A 14,785-nucleotide genomic window follows, 5' to 3' on the forward strand; every position below is an offset into this window, starting at 1 on the left:
CGGAGAACCCGGAGAGAACCCACGCTGCACGGGGAGAACATGGAGACTCCACGCAGGAAGATCCCGGGTGTCCTCACCGGGACGCCAACCGGCGACCTTCTAGCTGTGAGGCCACGGTGCTTATTCTTATCCTTTTTATTGTTATTATTTTTATTATTATTATCATTATTATTATTATTATTATTGCTACTATAGGCATTGAGAACCTAAATAAATTTGATGTTTTATGTAAACATATAGATGCTATACACTGATCAACCACAACATTACGATCATGCTGGATGCTCGATCAGAATAAAATCTGGGGATGTTGGAGGCCAGGTCAACACTGTGGGCTCTTTGTCGTGTTCCTCAAGCCGTTCCTGAGGCTCGTTGTTCTGCTGGAGAAGGCTGCCATAACTGGGGAGTGTGCTTGGTCTGGAGCAATGTTTAGATGGGTGGTGCATGTCAAAGTAGCATCCACATGAGCGCCAGAATCCAAAGTCTCCCAGCAGAACTTTGCACTGCAGCAGGATGTCAGTGGTTTCAGTGCTGTGGCTGATGTGTGTATCTCACACCAACACATCCAGCGAAACACTGCAGAGATTAACAGCAGCAACATTCATGATTGCAGGGGTCAGAGGCACAATTCCCATAAATCCAAAAATAAATAATAAAGAACTGCGCTGCACACATATTCAGACCAATATAGTGATTTTTTGTGCCAGTGCTTACGTTCGTGTGCCTCTGGTTGTATGTGACAGTGAGTGTGTGTGTGAGACCATGCTGCAGCTGTGTGCCCATCCTATAATCCAGGATGATCCAGAACAGACCCACAGCTGTCTCTGCTCCTAATCTCACATAACACACACGTTCACATCCACCCACACACAACTCTCGCTGTGTTTTTTTGGATATGCCCGTCGTTGAGACGGATATCGACCACATGGCCGTTGCCGTGGTGGAATTAGGTCTCCCAAATAGTTTCACTTTGTGTCATTGTATGTATAATTTCAAACAGAAACGTGAAGCAGTGCGTTTACCTTTAAGCGAGGGCGGCTGGTAGGTTGACATGTGGACCAGTTTGGCTTTCAAGGCTCCATTTTCCCCCAGAACCCACTGTGAAAACCAAACATCCCAATAATGGTTCAACCAGTATACTGTAAAGAAGGTACCACCGCCTTGTGGTGTCGTCAGATAATTTACACAATAAAGTACATTCATATTCTTTGTGCTCTTTTGAACTGAATTAGCAGCGAAGCAGAAAGACTGCAGCAAAGTGACATAAAGTGTGAAACAGCACTATGAACCATCACCTGTATTCAAGCTAAAGTTCTGGAGGTGTGTTCATGAGACAAACAGGTAAAGGTCTGAAAACGCTTCATGCTAAGCTGCATACCATTTTGTCTATTATACTTGCAACGACCAACTCATACTACAACATTCATTTTCAACTGTTTTCTACAATTTAAAGGAAAAGTCCACCATAAACTCATATAACACATTATTAATATAAGACACAGAGTTAGTTGTGATTGTAAATACTGTTGTGAACCTTCTAACTTATTTCCCTGATGTACTTCTGCTCACGACCTTCCGTCAAACCACGTACTGGATATAAACATGGTTTTAGCCTTTGTGAGGCCAAGAAGTGCCTTAAACCTGCATTCTTTCTAACAGCCAGCAGGAGGCGACTCTTCTGTATAGAAGTCTGTACAGAAGAAGAGAAAATGGTCCTACGCCTCACTTCATTTATTACCTCAGTTGACATTTTCCTAATGAGCTTATGTTCTCAATCACTAGTTTCAAATTCCTTTTCATACAGAACAACGCTTGTTTTTCAAATTATGGTCCCATTTACAGTAAAATAAGTGATGTGTTCACACCAGCTGATCTACCTGATGTTGGCCGCTGTCTTCCTCCGGTGACGGCGGGTCCGTCAGTCTGAACAGCGTGGCTGGAGTTGGCCTTCGGCGTCGGATCTTATCAAAGGGAGAAAGAGAAAGTCTGTATTCTTTGGTCATGACACCATGTTGTGTGTATATTTGTGTATATTTATGTATGTTTGTGTATATTTGTGTATATTTGTGTATATTTGTGTATCTTTGCATGTATGTGTGGACGCCATGCAAAACTCTATCCTGTCCTGTCAGCACATACTATGACACAGCTGTTGAGCTGTAACCAGTCTTCTATTCAGCCTTGTGGTTCTGGATGTCATGTTTGCAGAGCTCTATGGCAACTTTGAGAAAATCATTACAACAAGCAAAAGTTTTCCAGAATCAGGATTCTGTTCAGCAGCAGATGGCAGCGGCCTTCTTTACATTTGCTCACTGTTTAAATACAACCTGCCATTGCTTTTCAGGGGATGCTTTCAGGTTGTTCCAGTTCTTTTGTTGGGCTGAGCAGTTGTTTGCTCTGTTGTCTTACAGCACCAAGGTTCTGGATTTGAACCTGCTGGCTGGCTGAGGCCTTTCTGTGTGGAGTTTGGATGTTCTCCCTGTGCCTGTGTGGGTTTTCTTCGTAGGCTCCAGCTTCCTCCCACAGTCCAAAGACATGCATGGCAGGTTCGTCAGTGATTCTACTGGCAGCGAGTGTAAGCCCTGCGATGTACTGGCGACCCGTCCAGGCTTTACCCCGCCTCTCGCCCAGTGTCAGCTGGGACAAGCTCCAGCCACCCACAGCCCTCCACAGGATAAAGCAGGTATCGCTGATGGATGAAGCTCTTTTGTTTATCTCACTATCAGATACATGGCAGCTACTGCTTCATCATCTTCTGTGTGGAGCAGAGTGAGTCATAGTCATCATCACTTACACAACTAAAAAAAAGTGCAATATTTCAAGTCGGTTTCACTCCCATGTTAGAAGAGCGTTACAAAACTCTGCCTGCCAATAATACGGCTATCAAAGGTAACCGTTCAAATATGCTCAGTGAAGTCTGAGGCCACACGGCAGATTCTGTTGGAAGTAAACACACTGCACCATAGTACTGCTTTACTGCTTTCACGCATTTGCATTTGATTTTTCTTTAGATTTCTGCCTGACAACATATCATAGAGAGATAATGTGCTTTCTCCCCCACTGAGGCTGTGTTCCAGGTAAAGTGACATCTCATATCAACATTTTAAATATGAAGCTGACAAGAGCAGAATGCACTATGGGAATTAAACTGCTCCATTGTAAATGAGCAGATAAAAATATCCTCACCCTAATCAACGATAGCATTAAAGCACTCCATATACACTAATGCACCTCTTCTAATGATCCAGGATGAGAACAACGCTCCACCGTACACGTCTGGTGTGTTGTTACGCTGCATGCACAATCACTAGAGCAACTGTTAGCAACTCTGAATGATGTAAACTTTGATGCTTATTGCATTTACTCATTTACAGGTGATATGTATTCGCATGATGCAGGAGAAACAGGTACTGAGCGATTATTATATCTGCATAATTATTAAGCAGCTTTACGTGAAATGGGCCAACAAAGAGGTTTAAGTGACCCTGAAAAGTCAAACACTGAAAAATGGTTTTCAGATGAATGCAACACGACCTGAGACCAGCAGACGACTGAACGTCTGAGTCAGCATTTACCTGTCCGGGGGTTAGACCTTCATGGTTCTGCTACGATGAGTCAACAGGGTGGCAAAAAAAGAAAAGATGCAAACTAAAGACCCGTATTGTAGCCCTCGTCAACAAGTTACTGTGAGTCTCACATGTCGCCTGCATGGATGCTGCACACATTCTATCACTGCTGTATTTCCTGTAGCCCAGCTGCAGGTGGGCAGTTATAGTCTATAGCTTTAAATGTGCTGCTCACAGGAGGGTCACAGGGACGCCTCTCTGTGTCTAGTCTGTTCAGTGAGTAGTGAAGACAAGCCCAGAGAAGAAGGAAGAAGAGGAGCCAGCCTGGAGTGGTGCCAACAGGTAGCAAACATGAAGAGCTCCTTCAGAGGAACATCTCCTGATCTATGGAGGAAGGAAAGTACCGATGGCATTGATCTTTTCTTACATTTAGTGGGTCTCAAGACACACCAGGGACATGTTATGATGTTTAAAACCATGAAAAAGTAGATTGTACAAAATAAAATGCAAAAGATTTAGAAAAACCTGAATGTGAAGCTACCAGGAAGCCACTGTCCTGCACTCAGGCGTGGCTCAAACACAACCGCCAATGACTACAAGCTGAAGCATCCAAATCAGGCCCAGAAGTACCTGAGCACAGATTTTTCAGAGGTTTTATGGACAGATGAAATGAGAGTCATCAAGTAGACGGATGGATCACTAGTAGACACAAGGTCAGGTCAGGTGCCAGCATGGTTCTGGAGGGGTACTGGTGTGGGATGCGACCATTAAGGATGAGCTTACTGGATCTTTTCGGGTGGAACTCCAAACCTGCTGCCAGTTTCTGGAAGATACTTTCTTCAAGCCATGATACAGGAAGATTGAACAAGTCCATGACCTGCATGCAGCATCAGCGCTCCATCACATAGAGGAGACCTCACGGACGACCGAGTGACAAAATGACCAGAGTTCCTTTATCACCTGACTGAGTGAGAAGTTCTGGGGCCGCCTCTAACCTGAGATGTACAGTGAGGAACCCAACACACCGGTTTAAAACACATCTAGGATGCTTTGGTTGCTGCATCAAGAGAAGTCAGTGATGAAGACATGAAGACGCTGATGGATGAACTCCACGGATGGAAGCATCATGGCAGCTATGGAAAGGAAGGGAGTTCTATCGGTCAGTGGATATTTCTGATAAATGTGGAATCAATTGATATTTAAGCAATTGTACCAAGATACAATCACATCTGTATATCTTTGCAACAAAATCCAAAAGAAATACTAAACATGAAGCTCTGGATCACATTTTAATTTTCCACAAAGACAGAAAAGTCCAACCTTAAAACACTCGGCGCTCACATACTGTAACCGACACACGTCATTTAGCCATGAAAGGGTGAAGCCACATCATTAGTCCCATTAGAGCTGCAACGATCGGTTCTCAGCCATTAAATTAATCACCAGCTTTTTGATAATCAATCAGTTTGATAATCAATCAGTTTGATAATCAATCAGTTTGAGTATTTTTTAAGAAAACAAAGTTTAAATTCTCTGATTGCAGGTTCTTAGATGAACCTGTAAAGGCCAAAAATGATATTTTATTGGCCATTTTATGTTACTTATTTCTTACACTCACTCTAAAAGTTCATAATAAACAAGTGAGTTTTAAAACCTTTTTGTAATCCAGCTGCATTGTTGTTCACTCCACCAGCTGACTGAGGGATCAGGACAACCCTGGACCTGATCCATGTCCACACAGTGTGGCTACACAGCCAGGAGCTACTGCTGTGCTCACACTCACTAATAGTAAATGCAGGACCTGTGTTGTCATACAGAAATGTTATCGTGTGTCCTTTATAGTGAAAGATCCCATATGTTCATCACTCTCTGTTTCCTAACGTGTTGTAGAGAAAGGACTGTTACGGGATAGTCGCAGCCCAGAGAGGAGGCATGAAATGTGTGGGCAGCTTCCACTGTGGCGTGACTCCAACCGGTTCTGCTTCCCTTTGTTAAATCACACGTATGCATCCGTCACTGGAGCTACGGCTGCTGCAAGCGTTGGGGAATAAAAAGTACGTAAACTGCACCGGATCCAGCCGGAGGTCAGACAGGAACACTGACTGTGGCAATCTGATAAACACCATCAGTTTCAAATGGACATACACACACACACACACACACACACACACACACACACTTCTCAGGAGGAACCATGTAGGACCAACGGACCGAACCACAGGTGGAGCACCAGTCTGAGAGCCTTTTCAGACACGCTGACCTTTTCGGAGTGTTTTGTTAACACAGTGGCCAGAAGGTCGAGCACCTGCAGGGAACAGCGTACTTTCATCAGATCGTCTGTAAATACCAGCGGCAGCTCAGTGTGGCTGCACTATGTTGTTTATTACCGTTCTGTTTGTCCGTCAGCAGGATTAAGCAAAAACCACTGAGCCAATTCTCATGAAACTCTGGGAAAACCAAAGCAAAGGAAGAACCGTGAAATGTGAGTGGCCGGGCTGCCAGAGTGGACCTCCGGCCTTGGCAGAGGTCCGAACGCCCTCCTAGTTTGATTTGTACCGTTTCGTGTTTCTCTGGTAGACGGTCAGTTCTTTGGCTTTGTTTTGTTTTTTACCGTCACTAAGATATTTAATCGATTATAGAAATGAGCTTTTCTTTGAACAGCTCTGTCAATGCAGCATTCGAACGTTCATTAAAAGCCTTTTTGGACCTAAATCATTACTGACTGAATAAATCGTTTTCTGTTTGGGATAACCGGACACAACAATAGATCGACATGTGCCTTTGAGAGGAACTTTGGAGGGAAAAAATGATGAAGTTTAGACTGTTGTTTACAAGTTACTGTTTGGTATCTGAGTTCCTTCATGAAATCTGGCCTCCAGTTTGTGGCTGACTCTGTTTCACTGGTCAGAAAGTAAAGTAACGGACTCTCTTTGACCATCCAGCCCGCAGCGTGGCGTCTCTATTTAAACACCACTGATAGTCATATAGCAACGAATATCTGGAAAACTGGACTTACTGTAAAGTTAGGACTATTAAACACACATATGAAGCAACTTCTCAGCCCCAACCACCAAAAGCAGTGAGAGTCTTATTTGTTCATAAAGTGCCTTTAAATCACATGCTTTATAAATGTCTCCCGTTATCGCTTCTCTAGACTTAGTCCATTTAATTAGGCACAGAATTTACAAAGAAAAGACTCTCTTGCCTCAAAGTGAAAACACATTTCTACAAAATACTGTCAGTAATTCAAAACATAAAACATTAAGGAAGCAACTGCATAGGTCCAGTCAGTGTGCAGAAGATGCACCTTGGACCACATGTGCAGCACTGACGGCGTGTCGACGGCTCTCCATGAGTCCTGCACATCTGAACACTGCAACTTCACCATCATGTGCTCAAGCTCACAGAGATCAGGAGGAAACCTTTTCAAGTCCAGCCACAATTTCTCAGTTGGATTGAAGTGTGGGCTCTGACTGAACCTCACCTTGTTGCTCTAAACTCATTCTGTGGAGCTTTGCCTTTTTGCTTTGAATCCTTGTCTTGCTGAAAACAAGTCTTCTCCAAGTCACAGTTCACTTGCAGACTGCATCAGGTTGAGCTTCACTACATTCATGAACCATGCAGTTTGACACGCCCTCCCGAGCCTGCTGCTGAGAAGCATCCTCCTGTCATGATGCTGCCACCACCGTGCTTCACAATGGGGATGGTGTGTTTGTAGTGATGTGCAGTGTTTGGTGTCCACTAATCTCAGTGGTGGTCTCATCAGCCCAAAGAACCGTCTTCCTGTTGTCTAGTCTCCAACATGTCTTCTGTCAGAACTCTAGTCGAGGGTCAGCATGAACTTTTTCTGCGGTGGCTTTCCCCACTCTCCAGTAAAATGCTGACTGGTGAAGAACCCAGACAACAACTGCTGTATGAACAGTCTCTCCCGTCTGAGCTCCTGAAGGTGGAACTTCTTCGGAGGAGTCGTATGTGTCTTGGTGGCCGTCCTCACCAGCCTCCTTCTTGCACTCTTGCAGGCCTACACATGAGTCATGTTCCTTCCATTTCTACATGATGGACTTAACTGTACTCTAAAGGATATTCAGCCACTTAAAACTTTCCTTGTATCCATCTTTTCATTACCAATCAAAACCTTTTTACAGCTGCTTGGACTGCTTTTTGTCTCTACGATGCAGTCACTTTAAAGGGAATGAATCCTGATGCAGTCACTTATTTTACATTTTTAATTAGTTGACATTACTTTGTAGGAATCTGTATTCATGTGGGCATGAAACAGAAAAGAGCCAAATTATACTATCCATGATTCAGTGTTGAAAAGCAGTAAATGGGGAGAGCTTCCAGAGGGGAGTGAGTACGTTTTATAGGCACTGGATATTTTCTGCTCTGCTGGCAGCAGTTTTATTCCCTGTTGAGAACGATCCAGCCAAACTACCGACGCACCACCACAGACATCGCTAGAAAGAGGAATTTAAGCAGCATATAACATCAGTATAGTGCTCGCATTGCAAATCATTAATCTCCCACCTCATTGTTGGTAAGTAGGAGGACTTCCATGGTTACCTAACATTCAACTTCAGTGCATCATTGTGGATGACCTAAAGAGCTTTTTATACTGAAATAACCTATCCACTTAACAATTAAGACCACACAGTGAAAGCATAAATCCTTGGCTGTGTTCATACAACGCTTTCAGTTTATTCACTGAATAATCCTCTGTAGGCCTTGATTTGAACAGCATGTTCAAGAAAAGATAAATAAAAACCACCATTGACATTTGACCTTTTGTTTTGTGGTGAGTAATTTCTAAAGCAGTGTAGCGGATGCCACACCCACTGATTTTAGCTGTTGTTAAAGACCATGTCGCTGTGGCGGCGGCCTGGGGGAGACACCGACTGTAGACTTCCATCTGAAACTGGGAACTTCCCACTGCAAACCTGTTCATCCAGCTGGAGTTACTGAGTCTTCCTCAGTGACTAACGTGTTTTCTTGCTACCACCTTTCCTTTTCAGCTGTATCTGCTTTTGAAGACTGATAATCAAATCAATATCCGTCTGTGTAAACAGCATTAATGAGTAAACAGGAACAGAAGGGAGCGCTGGCTTTGTTGAAAGAGACCCGATCACAGTTTGGAGCTCTTGGATGTGGTGAAAATGTGTTCTTGGCATGAGCTGTCCTTGCCCTTGATTTAGGCCTCAGTCCTCCACAGCTAATCTCTTTCCTTTTAATCAGTCATCTTCTCAGCTGATGATTTTTCCTGCCTTGGCTTTTCTTGCTTGCCATCTTTGTCTCTCTCCACGTCAACCTTCGCCGTTTGTTGAGGGCTGTTTGTTTTGCTTGTTCCTTCGCACTCCTTCTACTTATCTCATTACCTGTTTCTATTTCCACCCTACGTGATCACTGCGCGTTTCGGAAATGTTCTGCAAAGCACTTGGCTGAACTCTGCATTCATTCCACACAGACAGCAAGTTTCAGTCGCTATCAGTGAGAATGGGCAGCAGGGCCACAAAAGGACCTCACAGCGTTATATACGAAGGATATCGATGTGAAAATGACTTTCCTGGCACTGAAAGTTTCCTTCATGAGCAGCAGCTTTGCAAATTCTTCAGGAGTCATGCTGGAGTAAATAATTCATGAATGTAAAGCTGAGAATCCAAGCAGGGCGGTGGTAGATTACAGGACAGGTTAAATAACTGCTGTGGTTTATAATGACGCCGAGCTACTCATCAGTGTTAAACCACATCTTCAAACAATGCATCAGCACGATGTCTGTTATGACCTGAGGTCTACCAACGCTTCAACAAATTCACAAATGTCCTCGTGCAACAATCATGCTTTTGATGGTATCTCATGTGACAATGCTGCATCACGTTTTAAATCTATTACACAACCGAAGCACATCATTCTGCAAAGTCTGACAGAAAAATGGCATTTCGATATTTTCATTGAGCTCTTGTTTGAAAACAACAAACAGTAAAGCTGCCAATCAGCTCCTGTCAAGTTCTCTGAATTGCAAACCCTTTGCAACATGTTGGGAAAGTCTGACTCCACATGACAGGACCGTGTTTCTAATCACATGATGGCAGCCTGCGTTGGGCAATGATGAGCTTAAAGGCAGACGGAAGACATTTCTCATGCAGGATGCCTGAAATATGGATTACAAACCCCACTCTGCAGCTGGATGACTGGCTATCCCCTCCCCTGGATTTCTGCTATCCTGAACATTGCAGAAATTCCTTAAATTGCCAGCTGTACTTCCTCCTCCATGTTTTCAGCAACAGGTGACGCTGAGCAGCACTCATTCATGTTCATGGCAACAGCAGAGTTAGCGTCGCCTTGCTGGCTATAAGAAGACGTATCCTGTGTCGTAAGAACCTTGCAGCATTTTGTGTGCTTCACCTTTTGTTCTCGTTCGGTCCGTGGTAAAGGATCTGCGGTAACCTTACCATCTCCTGAGCTGACATCTTAAAGGAAGAACTGACTTGGCTCATGACGAGCTTTTTGTGGACACTAACGTGGGAAAGACTTAATAACTAAAGACCAGGGAAGGAATGTGCAGCACCAGTAATCTGATCCTTCCCTGGGTCATCAGGTAAAGTATACTCACTAATTACCATCAGAGTGTAATTATGAGAACAGATCAGTCAGAGTTGTGCAGACACAAGGAGTTGCTTCGAAACGCAGATGAAGAAATAGTTCTGCACTAGAATAGATGAAGAAATCCAAAACCCGAGAGAGCTGCAAACAACAGATGTGCAGCAAAAACATCGGAGTGCCTACATATTATTGATTTATTAGTTTTTCTCTACAGTCCAGCCGGAAACAGCATTTCCACACAGATGCCCTGTGAAATCGTTCAAATCCTCTTCTGGGAGAAATAAAGATTTCTGACTTTGCACCTGGTCTCCAGTGAGAGTCCCTCTGGGGAGGATCCTGTGATTAAAGTATGAACGTGTTTGTCTCAGAGGAGGAACAAACGGATCATTTGCTGCAGCTCCGTGTCCAAACTTTATCTCATCTCTTACCTTGATGACCTGAATATGAGCTGCAAGCACAAACAACTCTGAATGTACGTCTGCATCCATATTGCACAGCCGACATTATTCCTGTTCACACTGCACTATTCCACCAACACGCTTTCTTTGCTGAACCATGTCAGCATGTTTCACCGCCACTTGCTTTGGGGATGATTCAGCAAACACGCCACTGATTTATGCTGTATTTACTTTACATAATCCACTCACCTCCTCCTTCCAAAACATGAGTAATAGTGTGACCTTCTGCATTGTGTTTCGCATATGTGGCAGGGGCTTTATTTTCTCAGGCACATCTCATTTTGGATATTACAAATTGTGCTTTATCCCTCAATTTCCTCCCCCTCCTCCTCCTCCATCATTTCTTTTGAAGGGCAGAGATGCCTCATCACTTTTAAGGGCTCCACAAATTGAAGGCTGCACAGCTCAGCTTAATCCCGGCGCTGCCCATACCCTGCTGCCCACAGAGTAATATGCAACACCAAAATACAGAGTTCTGCAAAGTCTGGCTTCTTATGTAACTGTCTGCCAACCTCAGTGACAAGGACTGACCCAGACACCACAAAGCAGCGCATGGAAGTTACAAGCAAGCATGGCTCAGGTTCGACTTCAACCAACCCAGTAAACAGTAGGTTACAATTAAAACTGCTGATCCTCACACAGCCTGACCCAGGTTCGACCTCCTCCTCCTCCTCCTCCTCTATTTTTTTTTACACACCACAACCATTGTCATCGTTGCGTGTAGGCTGCGCATCACACTCCCTCGTTCTCACCATCTCCACCTGTCGCGGGTCCAGCTGGGTGGGCACGGAGGACGGCACCGAGAACTGGATCTTCCTCCTCGCATCCTTGTCCGCCTCTCGCTCCATCGCGTCCGCGTCTGCGGGCAGCAGCGGGTCCATGGCACCCAGCCCCGTCACACCTTCCACAGCCGAGCCGAGCCGAGCCGAGCGCACGAACCAACTGGCAACTAGAAAAGTCCAAGTGACTCCAGCCCCTCCCTGATGCGCAGTTTGTATGAAGTCCCCCAAAAGCTGCAGTAAGTGGGTCTGGATTTAGTGACAGCGTCAGAGAGTGACCGGCGGCATCCTCCTGCTCCGGCGGGGCTCTGCTCTGTGGACTGGACCGCTTCCTCCCTCCTCCCTCCCCCCTCTCTCTCTCTCTCTCCCTCCCTCCTCTCTCTCTCTCTCTCTCTCCTCCCCCCTTCCTCACCCACTGTCCGTGTCCGTCCCTCCCTCCCACCGGTCCACTGACCTGAGCTGCGTGACGGAGGAGAGACGAGGAGTTGAAGGTGCGCAGAGAGCTCTGTGATGCCTTCAGGTGCCGTCGGAGACTTCACGCGATTCCAAAGTGGCTCTAGAACTATTTGGCCTGAAAAGAAGGCGATTCCAGAACTGCAGAGATACTGCAAAGGCTTTCTCCTCCACTGGGCTGCGCTGTGCGTGGATGCTCCAGGTCCACTCTGAACACAGACCCGCTGAGTCAGTGGCTGTTGTCATACTTCCTGCACCTACCTGCCTATTACTGCACCTTCTTTAATGATTTAATCAGTTGTAAAAGAGAGGAAATATTTAAGAAATAAAAAACACAGTATAGCTGCTGCTGTTGTGTATTCTGGACCTCTTGGCACAGCTCTGAATATCTCACAGAGCCAGCTGGAGACCTCACAACCTGATATTATAGAGAGAAACTCAACAACATTCAAAGATCCCCTTCAAGCAAGCCTGTTGGTGACCACAGGAGGAAAAACAGCCCCTTTAATAGGAAGAAACCTCCACCAGAACCAGGCTCAGGCAGGGTGAAGGAGAGAGAGAACAGGATATCATCAGAGAACAGTAGATGCTGGGGAGGCCTGTGCAGCTCAGAGTCATGGAGAAGAGTGTTTCCAAACTCACGACACTCTGGCAACGGACAAGAAAACCAAAGAACTTGCAGGAAACACAACAGCATCAGTTCTTTTCAGATACTGAAGGTTCGTTGGTTTCAGTTTGATCGGGCGAGTATTTGTTAAGAATTTAAATAAGGAATAAACACAACTATAGAAGAGTGAAGAGACAAAGTGAGTGGCATGAACTGGTGCTTTATAAGTGTAGAGGGGAGGAGACCATCCTGGGAAGCATCTCAGCAGTTTAGGCCTGAAGCAGCATACCTCAGCCACAGCTCAGAGTCATCGGAACAGCCACAACTTTAAACATTTGTCAAAGGTTTTAAGCTTAACATTGAAAGCAGAGCAGGTGTCTGGGTCCCACTCTGCTTCTGGGAACTGTGGGAAACACAAGGAAACCTGCAGTCTGAGAGCAAAGTGCTCCATTAGGACAATATGGTACGAGAAGTTCTTTAAAGTACGATGAAGCTCGGTCATTAACAGCTGTGTATGTGTGGAGAACGATTTAAAATCTACTCTGGATCGTACAGGAAGCTAATATGGGAGCAACAGGATGTCTGTTGCTGGTTCCTGTTAGACTCCCTCTGCAGCTATTTGGATCAACCAGAGTTATTTCAGAGTTATTGGGACATTATGCTAATTAGGAGTTACAACAGTCCAGCCTGGAAGTTATAAATACATGGACCAGTTTTTCAGCATCACTCTGGGACAGGAGGCGCAAGTGAAAGAAGGCCGTCCTCGAGACTTTAAAGACACGTCCTGGTCAAAAGTGACTCCAAGGTTCCTCACAGGAGTGCTCGAGGCCAAGGCAATGGCATCCTCAGCAGCATGGTTAGACTGTGTGTTTCTGAGGAGGCCAGATACACGTTTCATCTACATCTAGGAGAAGAAAATGACACGTCATCCTGCCCTTATTTGATTGGTACTCATAGATAAATATAGCTGAATGTCATCTGCATAGCAATAAAAAGTTCTGCAGTGGTTCTTCAGAATATTGTCCAGAGGGATCATGTACAAAGTGAAGCGTGTAGGTCCGAACACAGAGTCCTCATTAACATGGATGAGCTGAAATGTGTCTGATAAACATCATTGAAGCCAACATAGTCAGTAACTGTCCGGTTCCTCAGGATGAGCCAGAGGACTGCAGTCCTATCAAACCTCTGCTTGAGTTTAAAGTTAGACGAAAACCTGCATCCACTGTAATCACCCACTTCTCTTCTACATTATGGTTTCTATACTTCTTCAATCCTCTGTTTATGTGCTTTTAATGTCTCCCGAGTTAGAGTCAAAACTGAACCTCTTCTCTTTTCAATGCCCACCTCGACTATATTATATGGACTGCAAATATATAAGAGGCAATCAGTTGAGAAATTCATTGCCATGGCAACAGTTCTTCTTCAGAGTGTTGGCAGCGCTGTAATGTGGTGTGTGTGTGTGTGTTGGTGTGTGTGAGCGCTTACGTTTGAAAGGAGAGGAGAGGTGGGGTCACAGAGGACAAATGCATTTGCAAACGTGTAACAACAAAAAAACAAAACAGAGAAATATGCTGCTTATGTGTAGGAGGGAGAACAGCACGGTGCCAACAATGGTCTCTATGAAATAATATCTGCTATTTATTTAATGTCACGGCAGCATGATGGAGGCTCCGTCCTGACCATATGTACACACAGATAACTTCATGGTGGTGTAAATGTATTGTGCATATTAAAGGAGCAGCTACGAAAGGAGGCAGGAGGCAGGAGAGGAAGCAGCAGGGATGGGAAGGAAACTGAAAAACAGGCAAAAAAAATAAAAGCCTGCATGTGAGGATGTTTGTAAGAGTGAATTGTTGCTCACAGTGATTCACAAATATCTGCTCATTTTCTTCATGGCTCATTAACAGTCCCTGTCAGGCCTGGTGCAGCTACTGGACAGGCAGCAGAGGAGCCGGTAAACAGAGGGTCCCATGCTTGATGCTTGTTCCCAAAAGCCCACAGGTTCACCCTGTACTGCAGTGAACCTGAGAAAGGCTCTGGATCTCTGCCAGCTCCAGGCAGAGCTGCTCCTGACAGCAGACTCAGGCCTGCTGGGGGAAGGTCTTCAGATGAAAGGTAAAACTTCCACCTTGGAAATTTAAAACAGCCCATCTGTGGCTCCGTTCAGTTTCAGTTCAACTGTTGTCCTTGAAAAACGAGCATATGTTTGCGCAGCGCTTGGACGCTGCGTCACACCTGACAGAAAAGTGTGATGAGGAGTTAGCACCACCTAATGTCTGAATATTAATGGGATGTTTAGGGAGGGGAGGAGGTTTGCATTTATGT

At 45.0% G+C, this 14,785-nt stretch overlaps 1 protein-coding gene across 1 annotated transcript in view; it reads right to left on the minus strand.

Annotated features, from left to right (window-relative positions):
• LOC103368164 (protein phosphatase 1 regulatory subunit 1B-like) overlaps window positions 1–11,704 on the minus strand; it is a 14,005-nt gene extending 2,301 nt beyond the window's left edge. The window contains exons 1-3 of the mRNA XM_008296432.1: window positions 11,374–11,704; window positions 1,878–1,961; window positions 1,023–1,098 (exon numbers count right to left, since the gene is read on the minus strand). Coding sequence (XP_008294654.1) covers window positions 1,023–1,098; window positions 1,878–1,961; window positions 11,374–11,502 — 289 coding nt within the window. The 5' untranslated portion in view covers window positions 11,503–11,704. The remainder of the gene's footprint in view (window positions 1–1,022; window positions 1,099–1,877; window positions 1,962–11,373) is intronic.
• Between the last annotated feature and the right edge of the window lie 3,081 nt (window positions 11,705–14,785).

Source organism: Stegastes partitus, unplaced genomic scaffold, assembly GCF_000690725.1.
Source record: "Stegastes partitus isolate 25-593 unplaced genomic scaffold, Stegastes_partitus-1.0.2 Scaffold1128, whole genome shotgun sequence".
Classification (NCBI taxonomy): domain Eukaryota; kingdom Metazoa; phylum Chordata; class Actinopteri; family Pomacentridae; genus Stegastes; species Stegastes partitus.